Source organism: Perognathus longimembris, chromosome 1, assembly GCF_023159225.1.
Source record: "Perognathus longimembris pacificus isolate PPM17 chromosome 1, ASM2315922v1, whole genome shotgun sequence".
NCBI lineage: Eukaryota > Metazoa > Chordata > Mammalia > Rodentia > Heteromyidae > Perognathus > Perognathus longimembris.
Window position 1 is genome coordinate 68,360,189 of NC_063161.1, and position 26,548 is coordinate 68,386,736.

At 48.3% G+C, this 26,548-nt stretch overlaps 1 protein-coding gene across 2 annotated transcripts; it reads left to right on the plus strand.

Annotated features, from left to right (window-relative positions):
• The first annotated feature begins 1,021 nt into the window (after positions 1–1,021).
• Daglb (diacylglycerol lipase beta) lies at positions 1,022–25,183 on the plus strand. Of its 2 annotated transcripts, XM_048367377.1 has the most exons (15): positions 1,024–1,170; positions 3,685–3,836; positions 8,456–8,627; positions 10,459–10,717; positions 11,969–12,091; positions 14,617–14,744; positions 15,419–15,545; positions 16,542–16,625; positions 18,084–18,161; positions 19,881–19,961; positions 20,045–20,172; positions 22,285–22,353; positions 22,653–22,725; positions 23,971–24,221; positions 24,313–25,183. In XM_048367377.1, exons 1-15 carry the CDS (start codon positions 1,076–1,078, stop codon positions 24,509–24,511), a joined length of 2,019 nt encoding a protein of 672 aa, XP_048223334.1. In that variant the 5' UTR covers positions 1,024–1,075; the 3' UTR covers positions 24,512–25,183. The 2 variants fall into 2 exon arrangements, with proteins under 2 accessions (XP_048223335.1, XP_048223334.1); XM_048367378.1 differs by lacking the exons at positions 10,459–10,717; positions 14,617–14,744 and having other exon boundaries at positions 1,022–1,170.
• Positions 25,184–26,548: the final 1,365 nt, after the last annotated feature.

Below are 26,548 nucleotides of genomic sequence, written 5' to 3' on the forward strand. Positions count from 1 at the left end.
CATCACGCCTCCCCAGTTTTTTCTTCCCCTTCCACCCACGATTTGTATAGTTCCTTTTCAACATAGTATCTAGTGTGTACTACTGCTACATTTGTTCACCCTTTGTCCCTCATTTCTGTGCCTCTCCATTGCCCTCCCAAAGACAGATAAATAGACAAGAAGAAAACAAAAACAACAAAAAAGAAAATCCTCATGTTTCCATTTCTTGGAGTTAATTTTGATAAATATTACTTTGTATTGTTGGGAAAGTGGAGAATGGAAAAAGAATAGGCTGGACTCGATCATCAACAGGCGAGGACTGTTATTGAGGAACAGCGAGGGGCACAGACCTTCCTGTGGGTTTGGAGGTTGCGGCGAGGGGGTGAATTTGAGACCAGGCTTATATGGGGTCTGAGCAAGGAGGCAGAGGTTAATGAAGGCATCACTAGATCTAGGAAGTTGGTGGCTTTTCCTTGGGCCCACAAGGGATTGTTTACAGCTGGGCTTAGGTGAATTGCCCTGCCTGCACATCAAAGCAGGTCGGGCACATACCTGGGGTTTTGCCTGATGCCTGTATGGGCCTGGGAAAACTGGGTGGAGGTCAGTCCTTCAGTATGACCGAGGCACATAGGCCTTGCGCCCTTGTGCTCCTTTCCTTTGGTCTCACTGTGTGTGAAGGCCTTGTCCCTGTGTTTTGTCAATGAGTTTGCTCCTTGGTTCCTAGCAGTGGAATCTTGTCGCCCTCTGAAAGTGTCAGATCCCCAGGCCTGAGCCCCAGACACGCCATCAGCGGCCGCGTGACAGCAGTCCCTCCAGGCCTCTCACCAGAACTGTTTCACACTTTGGCAAAAGAGCCACTGTTTTCTAATGAGCAAGCGCAGGTGGCCGCATGGGCGGGGCCAATGTGCGTGCGTACGGCACGCAAGTCCCGGCCGGGCTTAAGTGATCATGCGCAGTTTCGCTGTCTCCAGGGCGCCTGCGCGGGCTGGCGCCGGTGCTTTGCCTGCCAAGTGTGGAAGGCCTTCTGGGGCTGTCGGCGGCAAGTGCTGCGCTTGCCGGTGATTAAGGCCGTGCGCTGCGAGGCAGGACCGGCACCATGCCGGGGATGGTGCTCTTCGGCCGTCGCTGGGCCTTCGCCAGCGACGACTTGGTCTTCCCTGGGTCCTTCGAGCTGTTCCTGAGAGTGCTGTGGTAAGCGATAAGAGGTGCCGGCGCGCGGTCCCCACCGACGGCGACCACAAAAGTCACCAAGTTCCCCGAGGGCGCCCACCCTCGTCCCGGTCGTTGTCCCGGTTTTCACAGGTTGGTAGACGGAGCTCCAGGGCGCGGCGGCCGAGCTCGCTCGCCTTGGTCCCCGGGGCGCTCGCGCTGCAGGGCACGAGCTCCGCCTGGGGTGCGGCGCGGAGCCCTGGCCCCGGACGCCCGCGCGCCATCACACTCGCGAGCGGCGGCCTGGAGCTCTCTCCGCTCCTCCCTGCCGTTTGCATCGCGCCGTCGCGGTGCAGGGGAGAACCACGGGATTGTATTATTTTTTTTTTAATTATTTTGCAAAGTCCAAGTTGGGCAATGATGCAATTTGCTGTTACTCTTGAGTCGAGTCGATGGGGACTGAATTTGATGTGCGGTCGGTGGAAAGGATGGAAGAGGATGTGGCAAAGATTATGTTTCAAAAAAAGAAAAAGTATTCTCGAGAGAAGAATACAAAAATAAAATAAAATTTTGAGCTGCTTCCCAGGAATTTTTCCCTTTGCAAAGCCAGGTTTCTCCGAGATCACTTCACCAGTACTGTTTGCTAGTAAGTTAACTGAAGATATTGGAAAATAGATATTTTTTTAAAAGTCAACAGTTATCACTGGGTCACACCTGCCCTCCTAGCTACTCAGGAGACAGATATGAGGATCACAGTTTGAGTCAGCCCTGGCAGGAAAGTTTGTGGAATTCTTACCTACAGTTAAATCACCAAAGAGCCAAAAGTGGAGCTGTGGCTCAAGTGTTAGGCAACAACAACAACAACAAAATTATCTGGTTCAATTTCGGTTGTTTTTTTTTCTTTGAAGTGCTAGGGATTGAACCCCAGACTGGGTGCCTGCTGGAGGCAAGTGATCTTCCACCAAGCTAAACCTCTGGCATCTCAGCTCCACTACTTTAGGTGCTGGTAATAGGACTGAACTCAAGGGCATCATGTGCTCCTACTGGGATCACTGGCATGAGCCACCAGCACTTGATTTTCTGGGCTTTCTTGCCCCTTGAGCCATGTCTCCAGCCTAGCTTTTTGCTAGTTAATTGGAGATGGAGTCTTTGTGATTTTTCTGTCTGGGCTAGCTTTGAACCATGATCCTTTAGATCTCACCCTCCTGAGTAGCTAGGATTACAAGTGTGAGTCACCAGGCCTGGCCCAATTTCCCTTTTTTTAAGGATCAGTGCTCAATTCTATAGTAGGACATACTTTTCAACTGGTGCTTTGTCTTCTGCCAAAATACTTTCAGGGTAGGTTGGGGTTATTATTATTTAGGGGTATTCAATGCTGCCTTCGTCATTGGGTATTGAATTAATTGCAAAATGTAATTGTGAAGGAAGAAACACTCCTTTAGAGATTATCAGTGTACACCATGAAATATCATTGCATGATCCTCTTCCACACTCTTGGTTTTTAGATACACACAGCAGATGTGTTTATCAATTTATGTTTATCATGCTAAACGTGTTTATCAGCTTATTATTAATCCACATATGTAGAAATTTTATTGTTAATAGTTCAATAAGCATATAGTTTGTTGGCTTCAACTTGTGTTTTTTCTGAGCCAAGGTGGGCTATTTTCCTTGTTTTTGCTTGCTTCTAGCTTTAAGTGGATTTAGGAGGCATGGGAAGAAGCATGTAAAGTAAAAAATAATAATAATAATAATAAAATAAAATAAACCCTGGGTGCCAGTGGCTCCTGCCTGCAATCTGAACTATTCAGGAAGCAAAGATCCAGAGTACCACTGTTGAAGGCTAGTCCAGTTAAAAAAGTCTAGGAGAGTCCATCTCTAGTCTACAGGTGTGGTGCAGAGTATGGTATAGCAAGCAAGAGCTTGAGGCTCTGAGTTCATTCTCAGTACTGGCATAAAAAGGAGTGCTGGTCACTGGTGGCTCAACCCTGTAATCCTAGCTACTCGGGAGATTGAGATATGGGGATTATGGTTCAAAACCAGCCCAAGAAGGTAAGTCTGTGAGACTCTTATTTCCAATTAATAACCAGAAAATCAGAAGGGGAGCTGTGACTCAAAGTGGTAGACCAAGAAAAATAAAATAAAGGAAAACTATACTTTTAGTTGATTTACTAGATTTTTTTCTTTTGTTTCTTTTTTTTCTTTTTTTTTGGTGCCAGTCCTAGTGCTTGAACTAAGGCCTTAGGTACTGACCCTGAGCTTTTATGGTCAAGGCTAGTGCCCTACCACTTGAGCCACAGCTTCACTTCCAGCTTTTTGGTGGCTAATTGGAGATAAGAGTTTCATGAACTTTCCTGCTTGGGCTGGCTTTGAACCAGGACCCTTAGATCTCAGGCTCCTAGGATTATAGGCATCAGCCAGCAGTACCTGGCTATTAGATATTTTTATTAATGGTGACCCTTAACCTTGATTTGGGAAATGTTCACTGTATTGATCTCAGTTATGTTTTGCAAGTCCGCTTCCTGTTCCCTTCCTGAGCTGGCCTGTTTCCCACAGGTGGATTGGCAGCCTGACTTTGTACCTCCTGCACCGAAGGAAGCTGGGCTGTGCTGGTGGGGTCCTGCTTAGTACCTACCTCATCGTCCTCCTCCTCCTTCTGGCGGTCATTATCTGTGTGGTTTCAGCCATCGTGTATGTCAGCATGAAAGGTAACACCTCAGCGAGACAATTTACTTATCACCCCATCACCGAGTTCATGTGTTCTTTTTGTATCCGGAGAGTTCTATAGCTAGCAACACTTTAGAATTCTTTTTGTGACTCCCAAGAGAAATCCTGTGTACACATTAGCAGTTACTCCTTACCTCCCCTGCCCCAGCCCTCCCCTCTCCTGCCCTAGTTCATCTACCCCTCAGCATTCACCCGTCTGCCTTCAGTGTCTCTATAGGCTTGGGTGTTCAGTCAGCATACAAATGCAGGTATCCATAAGGTAGCCTTTGGCAGGGTTCTTAAACTTAGCATTGGGTGTTTAAAGTTCATTTATGATATATATTGGAGGCTCATTTTCTATAAGAAGCTTCATTCCTGCCTTGTCATCCTAGCTACTCAGGAGACTGGGATCTGGAGGATTGAGATTCAAAGCCAGCCCAGGCAGATGGTCTTCAAGATTCTTATTTCGAATTCACCAGCAAAAAGCTGGAAATGGAGGTATGGCTCAAGTGGTAGGGCACCAGCCATGAGTGAAAAAGGCAAAGAATGGAACATAAGGTCCCGACTCAAGCAGTACCATCATCCCTTGCACCTAAAATACACAGAGTGGCTAGAAACACCACATCTTACCCGTTCATCAGTCAGCAGACAATTGTATTATTTCTACTTTTCTACTCAGGGTTTGGGTGCTGTCTCTGTGCTCTTTAGGTCAAGGCTAGTGCTCTACCACATTGAGTTACAGCTTCACTTCTGGTTTTCAGATGAGAATTGGCGATAATGGATAGGCTTTCCTGCCCAGGCTGGCTTTGAACTGCAATCCTCAGATCTCAGCCTCCTGAGTAGCTAAAATTATAGGTGTGAGCCACCAGCACCCCACTGCTTATATGTTGGGGTCAGCTGCACCTTTAAGGGGCCACAGCTGACCTCAGCCTGTCCCTCCCCTTCCTGTCTTTAACAGGAAGAGAAGGAAGTCTTACATCACTTGAGGGACAGCTCCTTGGGACCAATCAGGGGCCCCTCTCGTGCCCGCCTTTAGGGTATATCTGGGAGGCTCCTCATTTGAATAAACAGAAGCCCTAGAGGTTTTCTCCAGGGACCCACGCATCCATGTCGTTCTTGGCGGCTTTGGGGCACCCTGTGACCACACGCCACCGAGGCTACCCGTGGCCATCGCTTCCTCGTGAGCGATCATGGACCACCCAGGAAGGGGCGGACAAGCCCTTTCCCCCACCCAAGCGAGGGGAAGTCGAGAGAGAGACGAGGCTACCTGTGGCCATCGCTCCCAAATCACTCTGATGACTAGTAAAGAGTTACAGAATAAAAATCCATCTGTCACAGGCCCAGCTGTGTAACAGGCTATCCTTACTGTGTGTTTCACCCAAAATCAGATCAGCCTGTGGAAAATTGCTTATTAGATAGTCAGTGAGATGAATAAGCTGGAGGGTGGCCAATGCAAAGTGATAGAATCAGAATCTTTTTTTCTTTCTCTTTAAAAGTTTTATTCTTTTGCTTATCCTGGCTTCAGATTCACAATCTTCCTGCATAACTGAGATTACAGGCATGCAACACCAAACCCAGCTAGAATCAAGCAAGATCATGACCATTTGGAATGATGATCTGAAACAGATGTTAGATAATCTGTTGGCAGAAATGTAGAAATGAGAGATGTTAGTGGCAAAGTATTTCACAAGAAAGACTTCTTGATTTCGGACTTCGATCTATAACATATACTCACTTCCTACAGCAATATGAAGAAATCAGAATTATGCTATTTATTTGTTTATTCAATCATTCATTCATTTGTCAGTCAGTCAGTCAATTGTTGGACTTGAACTCTGGGCCTGGGTGCTGTCCTTGAGTTCTTCAGCTCAAGGATAGTGCTCTACCAACTTGAGCCACAGCACCACTTCCAGTTTTCTGGTGATGAATTAAGGAATCTCATGGACTTTCCTGCCCTGGCTGGTTTTGAACCCTGATCTTCAGATCTCAGCATCCTGAGTAGCTAGGATTACAGGTGTGAGCCACCGATGCCCAACTATGCTATTTTTTTCTTAAGGCTGTATCAGGATTTTGAATACAGTGCCTTGTGCTCACTGAGATTGCTTGCCCAAGGCTGGCACTCTACCACTTGAGCCACACCTCCAGCCCAGCTTTTTTATGATTATTTTGGAAACAGAAACTCAAGAACTTTTTGGCTTAGTTTAACTTTGAATCATTATCTCTTCCTCCTAAGTAGCTAAGATTATAGGCATGAGCTGTTGGCATATGACAGAGCTCTGCATTTGAATGTATTTCTAAATCAGGGGTCTGGGGAGGTTCTAGATTTCTAAAAAATTCCAGGTTTGTGGGTTCTGTTGATCCCCAGGACTGGATTATCATTGGCACTACATATGAAGAAACAAAGTGCACATGTGGCTCAGCAGTGTGTAAATATCTTTTCTGCTGCCCTAGGGCTTGAACTCTGGGCCTAGGACCTGCTAGGCAGGTGCTCTACTACAGAAGCCATGCCTTAAAGCTTTTTGTTTGCAGGTTTTTTGTTGTTGTTGTTGTTGTTGTTTTTCTTTGCCAGCCCTGGGGCTTGAACTCAGGACCTGGGCACTGTACCTGAGCTTCTTTTGCTCAAGACTAGCACTCTACCACTTGCAGGACCTGGGCACTGTACCTGAGCTTCTTTTGCTCAAGGCTAGCACTCTACCACTTGGGCCACAGAGCTACTTCCATCTTTTTCTGTTTATGTGGCACTGAGGAATCAAACCCAGGGCTTCACATGTGCTAGGCAAGCACTCCACCACTAAGCCACATCCCCAGCCTTTTTGTTTGTTTGTTTCTTTCTTTAAGATAGATTCTCACACTATACCCAGGCTGGTTTTGAACTGAGATCTTCCTGCCTCTCCCTCCCAAGGAGCTGAGATTACAGATATGTACCACCATGTATAGCCCTGTGAAGCTTCTAATCAGGTGGATATTTCTGAAAGAGAGAGTATTTAGGCTGGTGTGAGTCACTGATACCTAGTTGGTATTTTTTTTTTTAAACACTATGCAAACTGCTTTAATGTCAGTGGCCTACAAGTGGAGGCCAGGCAATGTTCTGGCTCTGCACTGGAAACTAAGAGAAGGCCGTGGGAACAGCTCCAAACCCCCTCATTATCAGATGCTCTGCAGACCGTGATTAGAATTAAGTCTTTTATCTCACCAGTGACCCTTAGACAGGATCTTTGTTCTTTCCTATCTTTTTTTTTTGGCCAGTCCTGGGGCTTGGACTCAGGGCCTGAGTACTGTCCCTGGCTTCTTCTTGCTCAAGGCTAGCACTCTGCCACTTGAGCCACAGCACCACTTCTGGCCATTTTCTGTATATGTGGTGCTGGGGAATCGAACCTAGGGCCTCATGTATATGAGGCAAGCACTCTTGCCACTAGGCCATATCCCCAGCCCCTTTCCTATCTTTTATGTATAGAAACACTGTGAACACAGCATGTTACCACACTGGCCTCTCTCAAAGGGACAACTGATTTACCAGGGCTGACTTCAAACCACAATCCTCAAAATCTCAGCCTCCAGAGTAGCTAGGATGACAGGTATGAGCCAGCTGCTCCTGGCTCCATTTGTCTTTTTTTAAGTGTTGGACATTCTTCACTGAAATTTATATGCTACCTCTTTTGGTGGTATTCGAGTTTGAACTCAGGGCTTTGCACTTACTTGCCAGGCAGGTCTCTACTGCTTAGATCACACCCCAGGCTTTTGCTTTAGTTATCTTTCAAATAGGATTTTATGGTTTTTTTCAGGACTGACCTTTTTTTTTGCCAGTCCTGGGCCTTGGACTCAGTGCCTGAGCACTGTCCCTGGCTTCTTTTTGCTCAAGGCTAGAACTTGAGCCACAGCGCCACTTCTGGCCGTTTTCTATATATGTGGTTCTGGGGAATCAAACCCAGGGCTTCATGTATACGAGTCAAGCACTCTTGCCACTAGGCCATGTTCCCAGCCCAAGGACTGGCCTCTTACCTAGCTTCCATAGCTAGAATTTCAGCTGTGCACTACACCGCTTGCCTAGCTTGTTATGACAAACAAGGGGTAGGGGGTGCCTCACTAATTTATTGTTGGCCTTCAACATCATTACTCCCAATTTCTACCTCCTGAGTAAACTGAGATTAAAGGGGTATGCAACTATGCCCAGCCTTTATTTGTTTACTTTTAATTTTGGGGAGTTGCTGGGGTTTGAACTCCAGGCCTTGGTCTTGCTAGGCAGGCATGAAAACTTGAGCCATACTGCCTGTAATCCTAGCTATTCAGGAGGCTGAGGATCATGGTTCAAAGCCAGCCCAGGCAGGAAAGTGCATGATACTCTTATCTTCAATTAACCAGCAAAAAATCAGAAGTGGAGCTTGTGGCTCAAATGGTAGAGGTCTTGAGCAAAGAAGCTCAGGGACAGCATCTGGGCCCTGAGTTCAAATACTATGACCAGCGCTCACATGTATGAATGTGTGTGTGCACACACACACATACAAATAAGAAAATGGGAGAAGACACAGGAACCACACACTTGCATGTCTCATACATAGTTGGTGTGGTTTTTTGGGCAGGCCTTTCTGCACCCCTGAGCAGTGGCTTATTTTCTGTGCTTCAGGAACCATCTGCAACCCTGGCCCTCGGAAGTCTATGTCTAAGCTGCTTTACATCCGCCTGGCACTTTTCCTGCCGGAGATGGTGTGGGCTTCCCTGGGGGCAGCCTGGGTGGCACAAGGTATCCAGTGCGACCGCACAGTTGTGAATGGCATCATTGCCACTGTCATCGTGAGGTGAGATTTAACATCGCTCTCTTCAGTTCTTGTCATGAATGCTCTGGGGATGTGGATGAGGAGTGTTGTGGAGCGACCCAACAGCTGGACAACCCCAGGACTACCAACACGGTTAGGAAACTTGGAGACACTTGGAGATGTTGTTTCTTGTGGAGAAATAATTCCTCTTCCTTTAAGGCATTTGTTGATATCTCTCACCAGTTCTGGGTTTGTTTTTAGACTTTTTTCCTTTTTGTGTGTGCAGGTACTAGCATTTGAACTCAAGGTGTAGTGATCTCACTTGGCCTTTGTGCTCTAGGCTGGCACTCTACCACTTGAGCCACAGCTCCACTTCTAGCTTTTTGGTGGCTTGTTGGAGATAAGAGTCTCATGGACTTTTCTGCCTGAGCTGGCTTTGAGCCACTCTTGAGATCTGAGCCTCCTGAGTAGTTGCTCAGAATTATAGTTGTGAGCCAACAGCACCTGGTTACATTTTTCTTTTTTTTTTTTTTTTTTTTTGTGCTAGTATTGGGCTTGAACTCAGGGTCTTTCATTCTCATTTGGCTTGATTGCTCAAGGCTGGCACTCCAACCATTGAGCCATAGGTCTGCTTTCCTGCTTCTGATTTTTCTACATTTCCTAAATTCTCTCATAAGAAAGATGAAAATCGGGCCTGGGAATGTAGCTTAGTGGTACAGTGCTTGCCTAGCATGCATAAAGTCTTGGGCTCAATTCCTCAGTACCACATCAACAGAAATAGCCGGAAGTAGCGCTGTGGCTGAAGAGGTAGAGTGCTAGCCTTGAGAAAAGAAGCTCAAGGACAGTGCTCAGGCCCTGAGTTCAAGCCCCAAGACTGGCGTAAGAAAGAGGGGAAGAGGGAGGAAGGGAAGGAAGGGGAAAGCACAAAATAAAGCTGAGGCAAAAGCTGAAGGTAGGGCTAGAAGAGATGCCAGGAGTGGCCTGAGGGAAAGATATTCTAGTAATATGTTTGTATCTGCTAGGCTTACAGTCTCAGAGATGACCTAGTTCTTAGTTCTGTCCTCTTAAGTTACCAAGAAGGAAACTGAGGCTGACACTTGGGCTGCGCTTCCTGAATTGCACAGCCAAGGGGCAGCATGGCCCTCTCCTGGAGGGCATCTTCCCAGCAATCTGGTGCTAAGTCCCTGGCCTTGAACATGGAGGTAGGCTAGAAGCAGTGAATGTCCACAGTGTACAGATTCTTTTTGTCAGTTGTGGGGCTTGAACTCTGGGCCTGGGCACTGTCTCCGAGCTCTTCCACTCAAGGCTAGTACTTTACCACTTTTGGGCCACAGCTCTACTCCTGGTTTTCTGGTAGGTCACTGGAGATAAGAATCTCACAGAAGCCACCCCTGTGCTGGTGGCTTTGTAATCCTAGCTACTCAGGAGGCTGAGATGTAAGAATCACAGTTCAGGGGCTGGGGATATGGCCTAGTGGCAAGAGTGCCTGCCTCGTATACATGAGGCCCTGGGTTCGATTCCCCAGCACCACATATACAGAAAATGGCCAGAAGTGGCGCTGCGGCTCAAGTGGCAGAGTGCTAGCCTTGAGCAAAAAGAAGCCAGGGACAGTATTCAGGCCCTGAGTCCAAGCCCCAGGACTGGCAAAAAAAAAAAAAATGAATCACAGTTCAAAGCCAGCACAAGCAGGAAAGGCCCCCAGGCAGCTCCATGTTTTCTTTGGTGGTCTTTGCTTTTAGCTGGGGAATTCTGGGAGGACAGTGTCTTTCTGAGCACCAGAGCAGAGATGCCAAAGGAGACTAAAGGAAGTGCCTTGGCCTCATCTCTGGGGGGTGGGACTCGCAATCACCATGCCTTTGCCACTGTTTTGCAGTTGGCTCATCATCGTTGCCACTGTAGTCACCATTGTCATCGTCTTTGACCCCCTGGGGGGAAACATGGCTCCATATTCCTCGTCTGGACCAGATCACCTGGATAGCAATGACTCGAGCCAGTTCTTTAATGGCCTCAAGACTGCAGCCAAGAGCGTGTGGGAGACAAGAATCAAGTTCTTGTGCTGTTGCGTTGGCAAAGATGACCACACTCGAGTGGCGTTTTCGAGTACGGCAGAGCTTTTCTCAACCTACTTTTCAGTAAGCTGAGGGTGCCTGGTGTGGTCTCTTTCTTCCATTTCAGCTTGTGCCTTCCACAAAACTTTATACCCTAGACTGGGGGCAGAGGTAGGGGCAGAGGGCAGAGGCAGGGGCTGGGCACTCTAGAGAGTTGGCTGAGTGTAGGGGCTGTGTAGTGGGAGTGTAGAGTGGGAGTGGGAGTGTAGTGGACCCTCTCAAGTACATCCTTTCCTGATCTCCTGTTCAGTATCCTGTGAAGTCTGGCTCACTCTAGTTTTCCCCTCCCTCCTTCTTCCCTTTCTTCCTTCCTTCCTTTTCTTTTCTTTTTTTTTTTTTTGTTTAATGTTGGTACTGGGAATTGAACTCATGGCCTCACACTCAGACTTGTTTTTATGATTCAAGACTAGTGCTCTACGCACTGGAACCACAACTCTACTTCCAACTTTTTTTTTTTGTCTTTTCTTTTTTGGTACTGGGGATCAAACCCAGGACATTGCACTTGCTAGGCAAGCACTTTGCCACTGAGCTACATCCTAGCCCCATCCACTTCCAGCTTTTCTTTGGTACTTAATTGGAGTAAGAATCTCACAGACTTTTCTGCCCAGGCAGTTCTCAGCCTCCTGAATAGCTAGGATGACAAGTGGCACTTGCTTGTTTTTCATTTTTAAGGAACTGTGTGGACTCTTGTGTGTTGGGGGGTCGTGTGCCAACTGCCCTGGTGACTTAGCAGGTCCCGCTTATAGACAGTGCTGCGCATCCCTGGGGTAGTACCAGACAGTGAATTGATTCTTATGCTGGAGAAAAGAGCCTTCCCCTGTTCTGCTGTGGATGGCAGGTTTGGAAGGGTCTCATCTTTCCTAAGTGCTCAGTTTTGGAAATCCTATGTATTTCATCACAATGTTGTATTGATAAACCAACATAATCCCAGCCACATAAGAATCCTACGTTGGAGGATCAAAGTCTGAGGCTGGCCCTGAGCAAAACCACGAGACCCTATCTAAAAAAAAAAAATCACTAGGAACAACAACAAAAAAAAGTGTTGAAGGCATGACTCAAGTGGTAGAGTGTCTGCCTGGCTTGTATGAGGCCCTGAGTTCAAACCCTAATCCTTCTAAAAACAAGAGGAATCTTGCTAAGAAAATGCTTTTAAAAGTACCTATGTATAAAATGTATGTGTGTATTGGTATGTGAACACTATGTGAAGCAGAATTTTGCAGTCTTCCTGGGCACTTCCTGCTGGGTGGCATGACTGACACTGTGGATCCTACCCAGGACACAGACCTGGTGCCCAGCGACATCGCCGCAGGCCTCGCCCTTCTCCATCAGCAGCAAGATAACATTAGTAGCCTCCAGGAGCCGCAGGAGGCCACCAGCCCCACCCAGGGGCTCTCCCAGGTAACTGCAAATGTCTGCAGGATTGTCCTGTTCTTACCATTAACCTCTGCATAGATGTGCAGGGCACGGAGGTGAACATCTGTAATCCCAACTTCTTGGAGGCTGAAGCTGCAGGATGAAGATTTCAAGGCCAGTCTGGTCTGCATAGCAAGAACAACAAGCCAACTCAGGCACTGGTGGCTCATGCCTGTCAGCTACTCAAAAGGCTGAGATCTGAGGATCACAGTTTCAAGCCAGCCTGAGCAGGATAGTCTGTAAGACTCTTACTTCCAATTAACCACTAAAATGTCAGAGTGGAGCTGTGTCTCAAGTGGTAGAATGCTATCCTTGAGCAAAAGAAGCTAGAGATAGCACCTGAGCCCTGAGTTGAAACACCAGACTGGCACCAGAAAAACAAAACAAAAAACCTAGCCAATAGCAATTTCAGTAGCTGGAATCCAGTTTGTTGCTTCTATTTGTACTTGATCATTTGTTAGGTGAGGCAGCTCCTCATCTTCAGAGTCCAGCTAGTGGGAACCCGTTTAGGCAGCTCACCGGCCATGGTGTTGCTAAGCCTTCTGCTTTAGGAAGTTCACTGCTAGACTCTGTATATCAGAGAAAGTCCTAGGACGGGAGTCCTCGTGGGTGTATTTTCTTCCTTCTCTTGGTCCGGGGAGCAGAAATAGTTGAGCTTTGCTTTGATGATCATTTTTCCTGCCGTAGGTTTACATGCTTTTATTATTTTATTTTATTTTATTTTTTTGCCAGTCCTGGGGCTTGGACTCAGGGCCTAAGCACTGTCCCTGGCTTCTTTCTGCTCAAGGCTAGCATTCTGCCACTTGAGCCACAGTGCCACTTCTGGCTTTTTCTATATATGTGGTGCTGAGGCATCGAACCCAGGGCTTCATGTATGCGAGGCAAGCACTTTACCACTAGGTCATATTCCCAGACCTTTACAGGCTTTTGAAAGAGAAAATCACACTGGATGCATTGATTCATACCTATAATCCTGCCTACTCTGGAGGCTCAAAATGAGAGGATCATGATCCAAGGCCACTCAGGGGAAAACCTTCAGAATACCTCATCTCAATTAAAAAAAAGCTGGATGTGCCAAGTGCTGTTGGCTCACACTTGTAATCTTAGCTTTTCAGGAGGCTGAGGTCTGGTGATCATAGTTTGAAGCCAGCCCAGGCAGCAAGATACATGAGATTCTTATCTTCAGCGAATCAGCAAAAGGCCAGAAATGGAGCTGTGGCAGAGTGACAGCCTTGATGGCAAAAACACAAGACTCTGAGTATAGTTCCAGTCTGATATCAAAAACTAAAATTTAAAAGATGGGTGTGGCTGGGAATAGGACCTAGTGGTAAAGTGCTTGCCTGGTATACAGGAAGCCCTGGGTTCGAATCTTCAGCAGCACATATATAAAAAAGGCTGGAAGTGGCATTGTGGCTCAGCTATTAGAGTGCTAACTTTGTATATGAGGCAAGCACTTTTTTTTTTTTTTTTGGCCAGTCCTGGGCCTTGGACTCAGGGCCTGAGCACTGTGCCTGGCTTCCTTTTGCTCAAGGCTAGCACTCTGCCACTTGAGCCACAGTGCCACTTCTGGCCGTTTTCTGTATATGTGGTGCTGGGGAATCGAACCCAGGGCCTCATGTATACAAGTCAAGCTCTCTTGCCACTAGGCCATATCCCCAGCCCCGAGGCAAGCACTTTTGCCACTAGGCCATACTCCCAGCCCTAGAGTGCTAACCGTGAGCAAAAAAAAAAGAAGCCAGAGACAGTGCTCAGGCCCTGAGTCCAAGCCCCAGGACTAGCAAAAAAAAAAAAAAAAAAAAAAAAAAGATGGGTATGGTGGCACATGCCTGCCATCCCAGCTATGTCAGAAACATAAATAGTAGGATCTAAGTCCAGGTGGACCAGGGAAAAAAGCAAGACCTTAATTGAAAAATAAGGAAATAAAAAAGGATTAGAGGTGTGACTCAAGTGATAGAGCACCTGCCTAGTGAGCTGGAGGCCCTGAGTTCAAGGGAACCACAGTATCCTAATAAGAAAGTAAATAAAAAAGAAAAAAAGAAATTGCATCAAAAAAAAAAAAACCAAAAAACTGGGGCTGGGAATATGGCCCAGTGGCAAGAATGCTTGCCTCGTATACATGAGGCCCTGGGTTCGATTCCTCAGCACCACATATACAGAAAATGGCCAGAAGTGGCGCTGTGGCTCAAGTGACAGAGTGCTAGCCTTGAGCAAAAAAGAAGCCAGGGACAGTGCTCAGGCCCTGAGTTCACAGCCTAGGACTGGCCCAAAAAAAAAAAAAACTCCACGTGTTTCTCTGCTCCTGGCTAAAGCGGCCGGGTCCTGGTAGATCTTGTGTTCGTGCAGGCTTGTAGTTGAAGATTGAAGATCAGTTTTTCCTATAGAAGTTCCCTGAGCATTCTAGCTAGTGAGGAAGGAGCAGGAAGAGTCAAGAATGAGTGAGTTCAGGTTAAAGATGTTCATCCCCCTCTGTGAGGAGTTCCTACACCGAAAGCATTTCCCCTCTCTTCCAGGAAGCAGATTTGGATGCAGAGCTAGAAAACTGCCATCACTATATGCGGTTTGCCGCCGCCGCCTATGGCTGGCCCCTCTACATCTACAGAAACCCGTTCACAGGGCTCTGCACAATTGGTGGGGACTGGTAGGTTGGCATGGGGCGAGGCCCACAGGTCTACATTTGTCTTCCAAAAAGAAAAAGTTGGACACTGGTGCACATGCCTGTAATCCTAGCTACAGAAGAGGTAGATACCTTGCCCTAACCAAAGCCAACCTAGACAAAAGGTCACCCCAACCAGACACCCCACACGCAGAATGCCTGTAATCCTGTAACTACTCAAGAGGCTAGTTTCTGAGGATTGAGAATTGAAGCCAGCCTAAGCAGGAAAATTCATGAGACTCTTTATTTCCATTTTACAAGCAAAAAATCACAAGTGGAACTGTGACTCAAGTGGAACAGTGCCAGCCTTGAGCAACAACATCTGAGAGAGAGCTTCCTGGCCCTGAGTATTGGCACCCCCCCAAAAAAAAGGGGTGTAGGTGTTTATGTATGTATTTAGGGAAGCCATTTTTCTTTTTTTTCCTTTTCTCACAGACTTTCTTCCCTTGGCTGACTTCAGAGTGTAATCCTTAGATCTCATTCTCCTGAGTAGCAGGGATTATAGGCGTGTGCACTGGCACCCAGTAAACAATGTGTGTTGGCTGGCTATCTTGGAAATGACCTGTGCCACCAGCTGTTTGGTGGGGAACATGACAGTGGGGATGCGCATCCTCACTGTGGGTAGAGGTTTGCACCTCACTCCATGGCTGTCTTTTTAGTTACAGAAGCAGAACAGCAGAGTATGACTTGGTTGGAGGTGACCAACTCAACTGCCATTTTGGCTCCATTCTACAGACCACAGGGCTGCAGTATCGAGACTTTATTCATGTCAGCTTCCACGACAAGGTGTGGCACCCGATCATGGCTCTGTGCTGGTTTGGGGTACTGGGGTCCTTCAAGATCCCCATGGAAATTTGGGATTGCTTTATAAAATTCACACATGCACCCCTAGATCTGTGTACTATTCCAGGGAGCTCACAGCCAACACACACACACACACACACACACACATACACACACACACACTTAGAGCCCATGTAGGCCCGTGGATCCAGGATAGACACCCATGTGAGCAGTGAGCTGGATTAGAGCTCACCCCACACAGCCTTCTGGGGTTAATTGGCCTTGTCTTGCCTCCTGAGCTCCAACAGCATTACTGGAGTACCAGTACCATGGGCCTCCTACTGTAGAGGTGTCATTAGGTACCTAGGAGGCTTATCTATTTGCTTCAGTGGTCAGCCATTCTCCACATCCAACTCCAAGAGCTGTTGGCCCAACACAGCAGTTCTCAGACTCGCCCAGAGCGCTTACTTATTGTTTGTGTGTGTGAGTGCTGGTCCTGGGGCTTGAAGTCACACAGACTGGGTCTGTCCACAGCCCTACTTCTGGGTTTTGTTTTGTTTTTGGCCAGTCCTGAGGGCTTGGGACTCAGAGCCTGAGCACTGTCCCTGGCTTCTTTTTGCTCAAGGCTAGCACTGTACCTCTTGGACCACAGCGTCACTTCTGGCTTTTTCTGTGTATGTGGTGCTGAGGAATCGGACCCAGGCCTTCATGCATGCTAGGCAAGCACTCTACTGCTAAGCCACATTCTCAGCCCCCTACTTCTGGATTTTGTTTTGTTTTTTAATTGGCGATAAGTCAGTTGTGCATACACAAGAGCATGTTTTCTGGAGATCTTTTGGGTCTGCCTGGCTGGTGAGGAGGTGGACAAAGAGGCCAGACCCTTGGTTTCCTCCTTCCGGGGCCACCAGGATCCAAGTTTTGGGGGAAGGATGATGGTGCTGTGCAGTAGCAGTGCTGGGGTGTGTAGTTTTGACAGGACTGTCATTTCTCGTCCTTCAGGTATATGAGCTGCCCTTCCTGGTGGCTCTGGATCACAGGAAGGAGTGTGTCTTGGTGGCCGTGAGAGGGACCATGTCTCTCCAGGTAACCTGGGAAGCGGGTGGGAGCAGGAAGTGGGGTTCGGGAGGCTGTGGGTGCATGGAACTGAAAGAGGACTTGTTGGGCAATGGGGAAATCCTGAGGCCATGAGGGAGGAAGTGAGTCCAGCTTGTGAAACACCCCTTTGCCAGCCACGGGGGAGGGGGCAGAGGGATTCCTCTTCCCTGCCAGCCCTTCTGCCTGTAGAGGAACACCTCTAGAGGTGTTCCAAGAGGGCTCCTCATCCCTGAGGCCCTTATCTTCACCTGCCTCACCCTCCCACCTGTCCGCATGTGCCTGGTTCTTCTTGTCTGGGTACAGTGGGCCCCCTTTATCCTGTGACCCCCATTCTGCCTTCCCTAGGCCTGAGCTTTCTTGCTGATCAACTTCCTTCCCTCTTGCTTTCTTCTTGGCCACTCCTCACTCTCATTTCCTCATTCTTCTCTGCTGACCCAGGAAGTGTGTGCAACAAGATTCAAGAGCCTTTGTCTTCCCGTTTCCCCCTCGCCCCCCAACATACACACACCCTTTTGCTTCTGACTGGTACTGGGGCACCCCTCCCCCATCCCAGATCTTGAGGCTTCCTCCATACCTGCATCTCTCAGCACTGCTGTTTACATTCACCTCACGAGTGCCCCCCAGAGGACCTTTTTTGCTCTGCTCCCAGCCTGCCTAGCCCAGGGCCTGGCTCTCAGGGTTCTCACTCAGCCAGGCAGGCCTCTTCCTGGACCAGTGGAACGAGTTTCTGTCTCACTACCTTGCTAGGTGTTCATCCTCACCTTCTGTCCCCAGGTGCTTGGACCACAGCCCAGGCCTGGGCCTGCCATTCCCACGGGATGGGCCGCTGCTCTATTTTCTGGGTCTGTTCATTCCTTCAGGTTGTGCCTCCCTCCCTCCGGTCTCAGCCAGCCACTGAGGGTGGGTCTCTCAGAACAGGAATAGTTGGTGGGTCTCTCAGAGCAGGAATGGTACTTTGTTCAAAACCATAGCACAGCCTGGCACCTGTGGCTCACGCTTGTAGTCTTAGCTACACTAGAGGCTGAGATCTGAGCATCCCAGTTTGAAGCCAGCAGGAAAGTCCGTGACATTTATCTCCAATTAACCACCAAAAATCTGGAAGTGAAACTGTGGCTTGAGTGGTAGAGCACCAGCATTAAGTGGGGGGAAAAAAAAGTGAGGGACAGTGCCCACACCCTGAGCTCAAGCCCCAGTACTAGTGCGCACACACACACACACACACACACACACACACACCAACTTTGGGTCTCCAGGGTCAGTGGAGAGATGTGCATCACATGTTCCACCATTGGTCCTTGCCTCACCTGAGGTCAGTGTCATAGGGTCCCTTCTCAGCAGTCTTCCCTGGAAACTGCCGACCCACTGTCTCAGAAGTGAGCCGCCTGAGAGCCCGACCCACTTAGTCTCAGCCACAGGCTGACCCTTCTGTCAACACCTTCTTCACAGGACATCCTTACTGATCTGTCTGCAGAGAGCGAGAGCCTTGACCTGGGAGTGGACCTGCAGGACTGTGTAGCCCACAAGGTGAGCAGGTGCTGGGTTGCTGGGAGTTCTCTGCTGAAGGAGAAAGCCACTAATTTCCTAAGCACCGTGTACTGCGTAGGGTCCCCATTGTGTCGGAGAGTCTTCAATGTCTCGTAGCCTCAACACCAAAGTCTAAAAAGCCATACATTTGCTAAGCTATTAGCAGTAATATTTTTCTTTTTAGTACTGAGCCTTGAACCCAGGGCCTCATGTTTAGGTAGGTGCTTTACCACTTGAGCCATGCACACCTGCAGCCCTTGTTTTCCACTAAAGTGGGTCTCACATGGTTTCCATTTGCATTTCCCAATGACCAGTGTACTATAGAACAGAAGGGGTTCTGTCTGCTTCACCAGCACTGGGGCTTGAACTCAGGCTCTGGGTGGTTTGTCCCTGGCACTCTATCGCTTAAGCCATAGCTCTACTCCCAGCTTTTTGGGGCTTAACTGAAGGTGAGAGTCTCATGGACTTTCCTTCCAGGCTGGCTTTGACCCAGGATTCTCAAATCTCAGCCTCCTGAGTGAGTAGCAAGGATTGCAGGTCTGAGCCACTGGCACCCAGTGAGGAGAAGTTTTCAGCATTGAGGGTGAGTGTGCCATGACTCCTCTCCACAGTGCCAGTGGTGGCTCCTGAGCAGCAGCAGGCCTAGAGCTTCCAGTTGGCTCTGCCTTTATACATTTGCCACACAAGACCCGGCCGGGTGAGTGCACCTGGGGTCTGGGAGAGGAACCCAGAAGTATTTTTTCATAGCAGGGCTGTCTCTTCTCCGTGGGAACTACTTCAAGAAGTCTGTTCTGTGGTACAGCTATATTTACCCAGAGATTTTCATTTTTATTTTGGGAAACAAATCCCAAACTTGCTTTCTCTAAAACTCACTTCTTCTGGACTGGTTTTTACCTTTGCCTGGATAGTGGATGGCAGGTTTAATGTTTATATAGAAGTGAGTGTTTTAGCTTTAATGGGTGTTTTAACGGCTGGGTGTATTGGTACACACCTGTAATCCTAGCCATTTGGGAGAGAGATATAGGGGGACTGAGGTCTGAGGCTAGCCCAGTCAGAAAATTAATAGAAGCTGGGTGCTCACACCTGTGATTCCAGCTACTCAAGAGGCTGAGATCTTAAGGTTGAGGTTTGAAGCCAACCCCAACAGGAAAGTCCATGGAGACTCTTATCTCCAATTCACAAAAAAAAAAAAAAAAAGCTGCAAGTAGAGTTGTGGCTCAAGTAATAGCTCTAGCTTTGAACACAAGAGCTCAGGGATAGTACCCAAGCCCAGAGTTCAAGCCCCAGGGATGGCGATAGATAGATAGATAGATAGATAGATAGATAGATAGATAGATAGATAGATAGACAGACTGAAGCCAAAGGTTGAGGTATGGCTTGGTGAAAGAGAGTGGCTCAAATAGTAGATTACCTGGTTGGCAAGTATAAGGGCCTGAATTTAATCCCCAGGAACCAGACACACACACACTCTGTTCATCTTAAATCTCTCCATCCATGGGGTCTTGGCTGTGATGTAGCCCCAGAGAGGCTGCCATGAGGGTTTTGTGGGTGCACAAGGTTCCTGGTGGCTGCCCTTCACCCATGTCATACAGAATGCTGGCACCAGCTGGCCATGAGCACTGCTACTAGGGGCCAGGAACACAACAGGTGACAGGCCGCTGGCCTGGGTGTACTCACAGTGACCCCCTCCCGCCCCACCCTGTGTGTTTTGTGTTACAGGGGATTTCCCAGGCTGCCAGGTACATTTACCAACGCCTCGTCCATGATGGGATTCTGAGCCAGGCATTCAGCGTTGCTCCTGTGAGACTTTTTATTCTCTTCTCCTGTTTCATTTGCCATTCATTCCATGTAGTGTTTCTCTCAGTCTGGCCTTTGTCCTCTAGGAATACCGGCTGGTAATTGTGGGGCACAGCCTGGGGGCAGGGGCTGCTGCCTTGCTGGCCATCATGCTGAGGGGCTCCTATCCCCAAGTCCGAGCCTATGCCTTCTCACCACCCAGGGGGCTGCTCAGGTAAGACTCCCCAACCCTCCCGCAATGGCCTCTCCACAGCCAACATGTCCACTTACCTGCATTGTGTAATTCCACTCCATTCCCATCCCCAGGAAGAGGGGATCTGGAAGTGCTGTTGAGTTGAAGAAAGACTGTGGGGCTGAGGGATTAGGGTGGCTAATACCTGTAATCCTAGCTACTCAGGAGATTGAGATTTGAGGATGGTGGTTCGAAACCAGCCAGGCAGGAAAGTCCATCAACTCGTATCACCAATAAACTACCAAAAGAGCAGAAAGTAGAGCTGTGGCTCAAGTGTTGGAGTGCTAGCCTTGAGGAAAAAAATAACTTTAGGAACAGCACTCAGGCTCTTGAGTTCAAACTCCAGAACCAGCCAAAAGAAAAAAAAAGACTGTGCATAGGCTTTCTTAGCTCCATGATCACAGCTGTAAATTCCTAAATGGCATCATTCTCAGATTGGTTTTCAAAGACTTTATTTTACAGAGGTTCACAGCAGAAATGAGCAGGAGATACAAATTTCTTTTTTTCTTTTTTTTTTTTTGGCCAGTCCTGGGGCTTGGACTCAGGGCCTGAGCACTGTCCCTGGCTTCTTTTTGCTCAAGGCTAGCACTCTGCCACTTGAGCCACAGTGCCCCCTCTGGCCATTTTCTGTATATGTGGTGCTGGGGAATTGAACCCAGGGCCTCATGTATAGGAGGCAAGCACTCTTGCCACTAGGCCATATCCCCAGCAGGAGATAAAAATTTCTGCCTATCCCTCACCACACGTGTGCATCATGCCTGGCCTCCACCTTCATGAACACCCCAACTAGAACCAAGCATTTGTGGTCACCAATGGACCTACATCAACATTGGGGTTTAGAGTGATGTATAATGGCTTTTTTTTTTTTTAATGAGTTTGAAAAGCATGTTTGACTTTATTTACTTACTGTACTGACCAGATGGTTCTGTGAAACTTTGTCTTGGTCATAAATGTGTACCACAATAAGAGGATGAATGAGGAAGTGGCACCGTGACTCAGTGCTAGAACACTAGCCATCAGCAAAAGAGCTAAGGGATACCGCCGAAGGACCTAAGTTCAAGTCCCAGGACCAACCAAAAATAAATAAAAAAGGAATGAAACCAAAAAATGAAAGAAAACTCAGAAAATACACAAAAGCAAAGAGGTCCGAAATCTTAGGTGATATGTGCTAGGCAAAGGCTCCATACTGAGCCATACTCCTGGTCCCCAAAAACTTTCAACTTTTTTAGGAATACCCAAATAGAAAACTCAAACAAAAGCAGAGAGCAAGCCGAGCCCTAGTGGCTCATGCCTGAAATCTTAGCTACTCAGGCAGACTCATCTCCACTTAACCACCAGAAAACTGGAAGTGGGACTGTAGCTCAAAGTGGTAGAGCACTAGCCTTGAGTAAAAGAGCTCAAGGACAGCACCCATGACTGACAAAACCAGAGAGTATGGCTGCATGTTCTTTTAGTCCCAGCTACTCTGAAGGCTGAGACAGGAAAATCACTTAAGCATGGGAATTTTTTGTTTTGTTTTGTTTTTTGCCAGTCCTAGGGCTTGAACTCAGGACCTGAGCACTGTCCCTAGCTTCTTTTTGCTCAAGGCTAACACTCTACCATTTGAGCCACGACACCACTTCTGGCTTTTTCTGTGGTACTGAGGAATTGAACCCAGGGCTTCCTGTACACAAGGCAAGCACTTTACCACTAGGCCATATTCCCAGCCCAGGCATAGGAATTTACTATCAGCCTGGTTAACATAGACCTATCTCAGTTCAGAAGATAGTGGCATACAATGAGACCCTCCCATTTTAATCAGCTTCCACTTTATCTACATATGACTCATTGTTCTCTGTATAACTGGACCACAGCTCTTTTCTCTCTGCCTGTTTACATTACTTGCCAGTATGCTAGGCCAATCTCACCAGGAGGGGTCACTGTACCAAAGGCTCAGTGCAAGTACTCCATTAGTCACTGCTGGGATATTTTCTTTGTTGAATGTGTGAGGGCTTCCATGGTGCCTGGCCAGTAAGTTGACCATCATCTCTTCTACTCAAGTGTCCCATGACCACAGAACCAGACTAACTTAGCTTCTGTCATTTGATGTTTCAGCAAGTCCCTCTACGAGTACTCCCAGGATTTCATTGTGTCACTCATCCTAGGAAAGGATGTGATCCCCAGGTTGGTGTGTGGGATGGTTGGTCTGAGGCTGGGGGAGGGTGTTTGAAAGAAAACACCAAGCTGGGCGCTAGTGGCTCACGCCTGTAATCCTGTTCAAAAAGCTGACATTTGAGGGCCGTGGTTCAAAGCCAGCCTGCACAGGAAAGTCTCTGAGACTTATCTCCAATTTATCTACTAAAAAAGCCAGAAGGGGAGCTGTGGCTCAAGTGGTAGAGCATTAGCATTGATCAAGAAATTTCAGGGACTGGCATAAAACCCACCAAGTTCTGTGCCTCAGTGTCTGATCTTTTGCTAAACAGGCTTAGTGTGTCCAACATGGAAGATTTGAAGAAGAGACTCTTGCAAGTGATTGCTCACTGTAATAAGCCAAAGGTAATCTGGGCGCCAGGGTTGAGGGGCCTACAGGAATGCTGTGGAGGTGGGAGGAGCTGGCTTTCTCCACAGCCTCTGGGGCCTGGTGCATGTTGTGCTATATTGTTTGACATTCCCCTTCTGAACAGACTTGTCTAGGACTGTGTGCTGCCTAAGACAGCAGATGGCTACATCAGGCACAAGATGTGCACATTAGGAAAAGCTGTGAGGGAATGAGCCCTGTGTGCAGAAAGCCTTGCCTTCCGCCACACTACTTCATCCTGCTGGGGTCTGACAGTATTCTGGTGCTCTTGGCTTATACTGTTCCCAGCACAGGAAATAAGGCTGCCAAATATCTAGTTTAGGATATATATGTATAATATGCTGGGTATCGGTGGCTCACACCTATAATCCTTGCTATTCTGGAGGCTGGCTTCTGGAGAATAGTAGTTGAAGGCCAGCTTGAACAGAAAAGACACCAAGATTTTTATCTCCAAAACAACCAGCAAATAGCTGGGCTAGAGTTGTAGACGGTGGCCAAGCAAGCACAAGGGCCCGAGTTCAAGCCTTCAGTAGGAAAACAAAAACAAAACCCAGAAGGGTACAGGATTATTTATCCTGTTAATAAGTGAGAGAAATGTAACTCAGTGTTAGTACTTGTTGAGTATGTACAAGGCCATGGTTCAGTCTCCAGCACCATCCTCCCCCCCGCCCCCACCAAAAAAAAAAAAAATAGAAAGGAACTAGTATGTAATATCTTTAAGGTAAAGCTGATTTGCAGAATTGCCTGAAAAGAACTAAGGGTCATTTGTCTGGGCTGAGGATCTAGCTTTGCCGGTACCAGTGCTGACCTGCATGGCCATGGCTCTGTTAAGCCCTGGCTCTGCCAGAGGAGCCGGGGGGGGGGGGGGCGCAGGTTTCCCCCTAAATACACAGGGTTTATCGGTTGTGAGGCTTAACTCAGGACCTGGGCACTGTCCCTGAACTCTTCAGCTCAAGGCTGGCACTCTGCCACTTTGAGCCACAGCGCCACTTCCTGTTTTCTGGTGGTTAATTGAAGATAAAAGAGTCTCAGACTTCCTGCCTGGCTGGCTTTGAACCCCAATCCGCTGATGGCAGGTGTTAGCCACAGGTGCCCAGCAAAGCACAGGGTTTAAGTAGGGTTTTGTAGCCCAAGAACCCTATATGATGCCTCAAGGTGCTGTGCCCAGCACTCAGCATGAGGCAGAAAAGCCACGTTGTGTCCTCTCCCGGTCCTGCCTGCAGTACAAGATCCTCCTGCACGGCTGCTGGTACGAGCTGTTTGGAGGGAGCCCTTCCAACTGTGCAACCGAGCTGGACGGGGAAGGCCAGGGTGCCCTGACGCAGCCCCTTCTAGGGGAGCAGAGTCTGTTGACACGCTCTTCCCCAGCCTACAGCTTCTCCAGCGACTCCCCCCTGGACACCTCCCCCAAGTACCCGCCTCTGTACCCTCCCGGTAGGATCATCCACCTGGAGGAAGAGGGCTCTGCAGGGAGGTGAGTGTCCCTTGTCCCTAGGGCCAGCCTGTGTGAGACAGAGGCTCCAGGTTGCCATTTTGATGGCCGGCTTGTTTTTTTCTGTCTGAAGGTTTGGCTGCTGTTCCTCAGCTCAGTACAGGGCGAGGTGGGCCCATGAATCAGCATTCAGCAAAATTCTCATCGGCCCAAAGATGCTGACGGACCACATGCCTGACATCTTGATGAAAGCTCTGGCCAGTGTGGTGACCGACAGGGCAGCCTGCCTCTCTTGTCCCAGCCAAGGCGGCTCAGATGCAGACATGGTGTGACCAGGCCTATGGCAGAGGGCTGACTCCTGCATTGGTTCTCAGGCTTACTTAAAATGTAAGAGACTTCTGTGAGGCCATCGGCAGGACTTGAAGGGCTTTGAAAAATGACCAAGCAATGGACAGTAACTAAGTTGTCATAGTATTAACAGGCTCAGGAGTCGGAGTGTACAGGCAGATCCTGAGCCTGCACAGTGCAGGAACCCCCCCCAACCCCACCCAGGGCCATCTGTGAACTGCCTCAAACAGGGGGATCCAAAAGTGTTTGAAGACTCCTCGTTGGATCTGCTGCCTCCCCCCTCAGGGTCTTGTCCTGAATCAATTTGGACAAGTCTGAACTTGGATGAGAGATGTACACTATTTTTTTAATTGAGTCACCCCTAATTGGGGATGTTCAGGGCAGCCCTGAGCTCGAACCTGGAATGAAAAATGGAGCCAAGGAAGAGCTCAGCTCTGCTCCCCTGAGGCAGAGGCAGCCAGAGCTGACCACCTCATGCATTATTCTGGGTTGGAGGCCAGCTTGGCTCAGGGCACTAGACTTTAATAAAGCACTTACTTGCCCATCACTAGAGCTATCCAGCGTTTCCAGCAGGCCCACCGGATAGTTTCTACCCCATTCATGTTTGAAGTGGGTCTGTCTACTGTTAAAAAAAAAATGAAATCAAGTTCTCTTGGTGTTCTGCACAAGTATTGGATTTCACCCACTAAAAGCCCAGTGATGAAGATGTCTCTTAGCTTAGAATTGTCCACAAGGATGGGAAAAGGAAGAGCAGTGGCATGGCTGGGATGACACAGGCATGACTCCCCATGGGGAGGGGGGGAGGGGGAGAACGACACAAGATTGCTGAGAAAGGGGAAAGGCCTCCCTTGGCCCCTCCTACTGAGCTCCAGGACTTCCCTCAGGGCCCTCACCCACACTTCCAAACAGCTTTGAGAAACCTTCAGAAGGAAAGGTGGTGTAACATGCCTACAGTCCCAGTACTCAGAAGGCAGAGGCAGGAGGATGGGAAGTTCTGATCAACCTGGGTTACAGGTAAGGCCATCTCAAAATAAAAATAAACCTTTATGCAAGACTTAAAAACCTGTAGGCTCTTTTCAAAGCTCTGTTGGAATGCTCACTGCAGAAAGCTACACAGATCCCTGTGCTTCCAGGGATGAGGATCTGCATCACCGAGACTACCCAGTACACTCCACCTTCAACCCCTGCCCAGAACACAAGACAAAGACTGACATGATGACAAGTGACCAGAAGCTCCAAGGGATCCTGGCTGCAGAGGGGACAGAGAAAGTGGTACAACCACAAACTGGCACCAGGAGGCAAAGAACCAAAACCATGAGGTCTTAGCATCACAGGGCGTCAGAAAATGGAGACGATACATTTCCAGATGGAGAGAGGCCAGACAGCCAGGCACCAACCTGTGGACATGGACAATGCAGGAGGCCGCAAACCCATCCCGTTGTCATGGAAATGGCTAAGCAAGACAGTGAGTGGGAGAACTGGCTTCAGAAATCTGAAGCAAGGGGCTGAGGATATAGCTTAGTAGTAGGTAGAGTGCCTTGAGTGTTTGCTTGCCTTGCATGCATGGGTTCAATTCCTCAGCACCACATAAACAGAAAAAAACAGACGTGGCGCTGTGGCTCAAGAGACAGAGTGCTAGCTTTCAGCAAAAAGAAGCCAGAGAAAGTGCTCAGGCCCTGAGTCCAAGCCCCAGGACCAGCAAAAAGGAAAAAAAGAAACTTTTTTTTGAAGATGGGGAGGGTCATGGTTCAAAGCTAGTCAAGGTGAAATTAAAATAAACATCCTGTCTCAAACATGGGTATAGTAGGGCATACCTGTGATCTCAGCCAGCAAGCAGATGTGTACATACTAGGATGACTGAAGCTAGACCCAGCAAAAAAAGCACAAGGACCTCCAATCCATAAAATAAATTCAAGCAAAAATGGCTTGACTGAAGTGACAGAGCTCCTGCTCAGCCCCTAGGTTCATACTCCAGTACCACCTAAATCTGAAAGGATTACCAACCTGGATATGGAGACCCA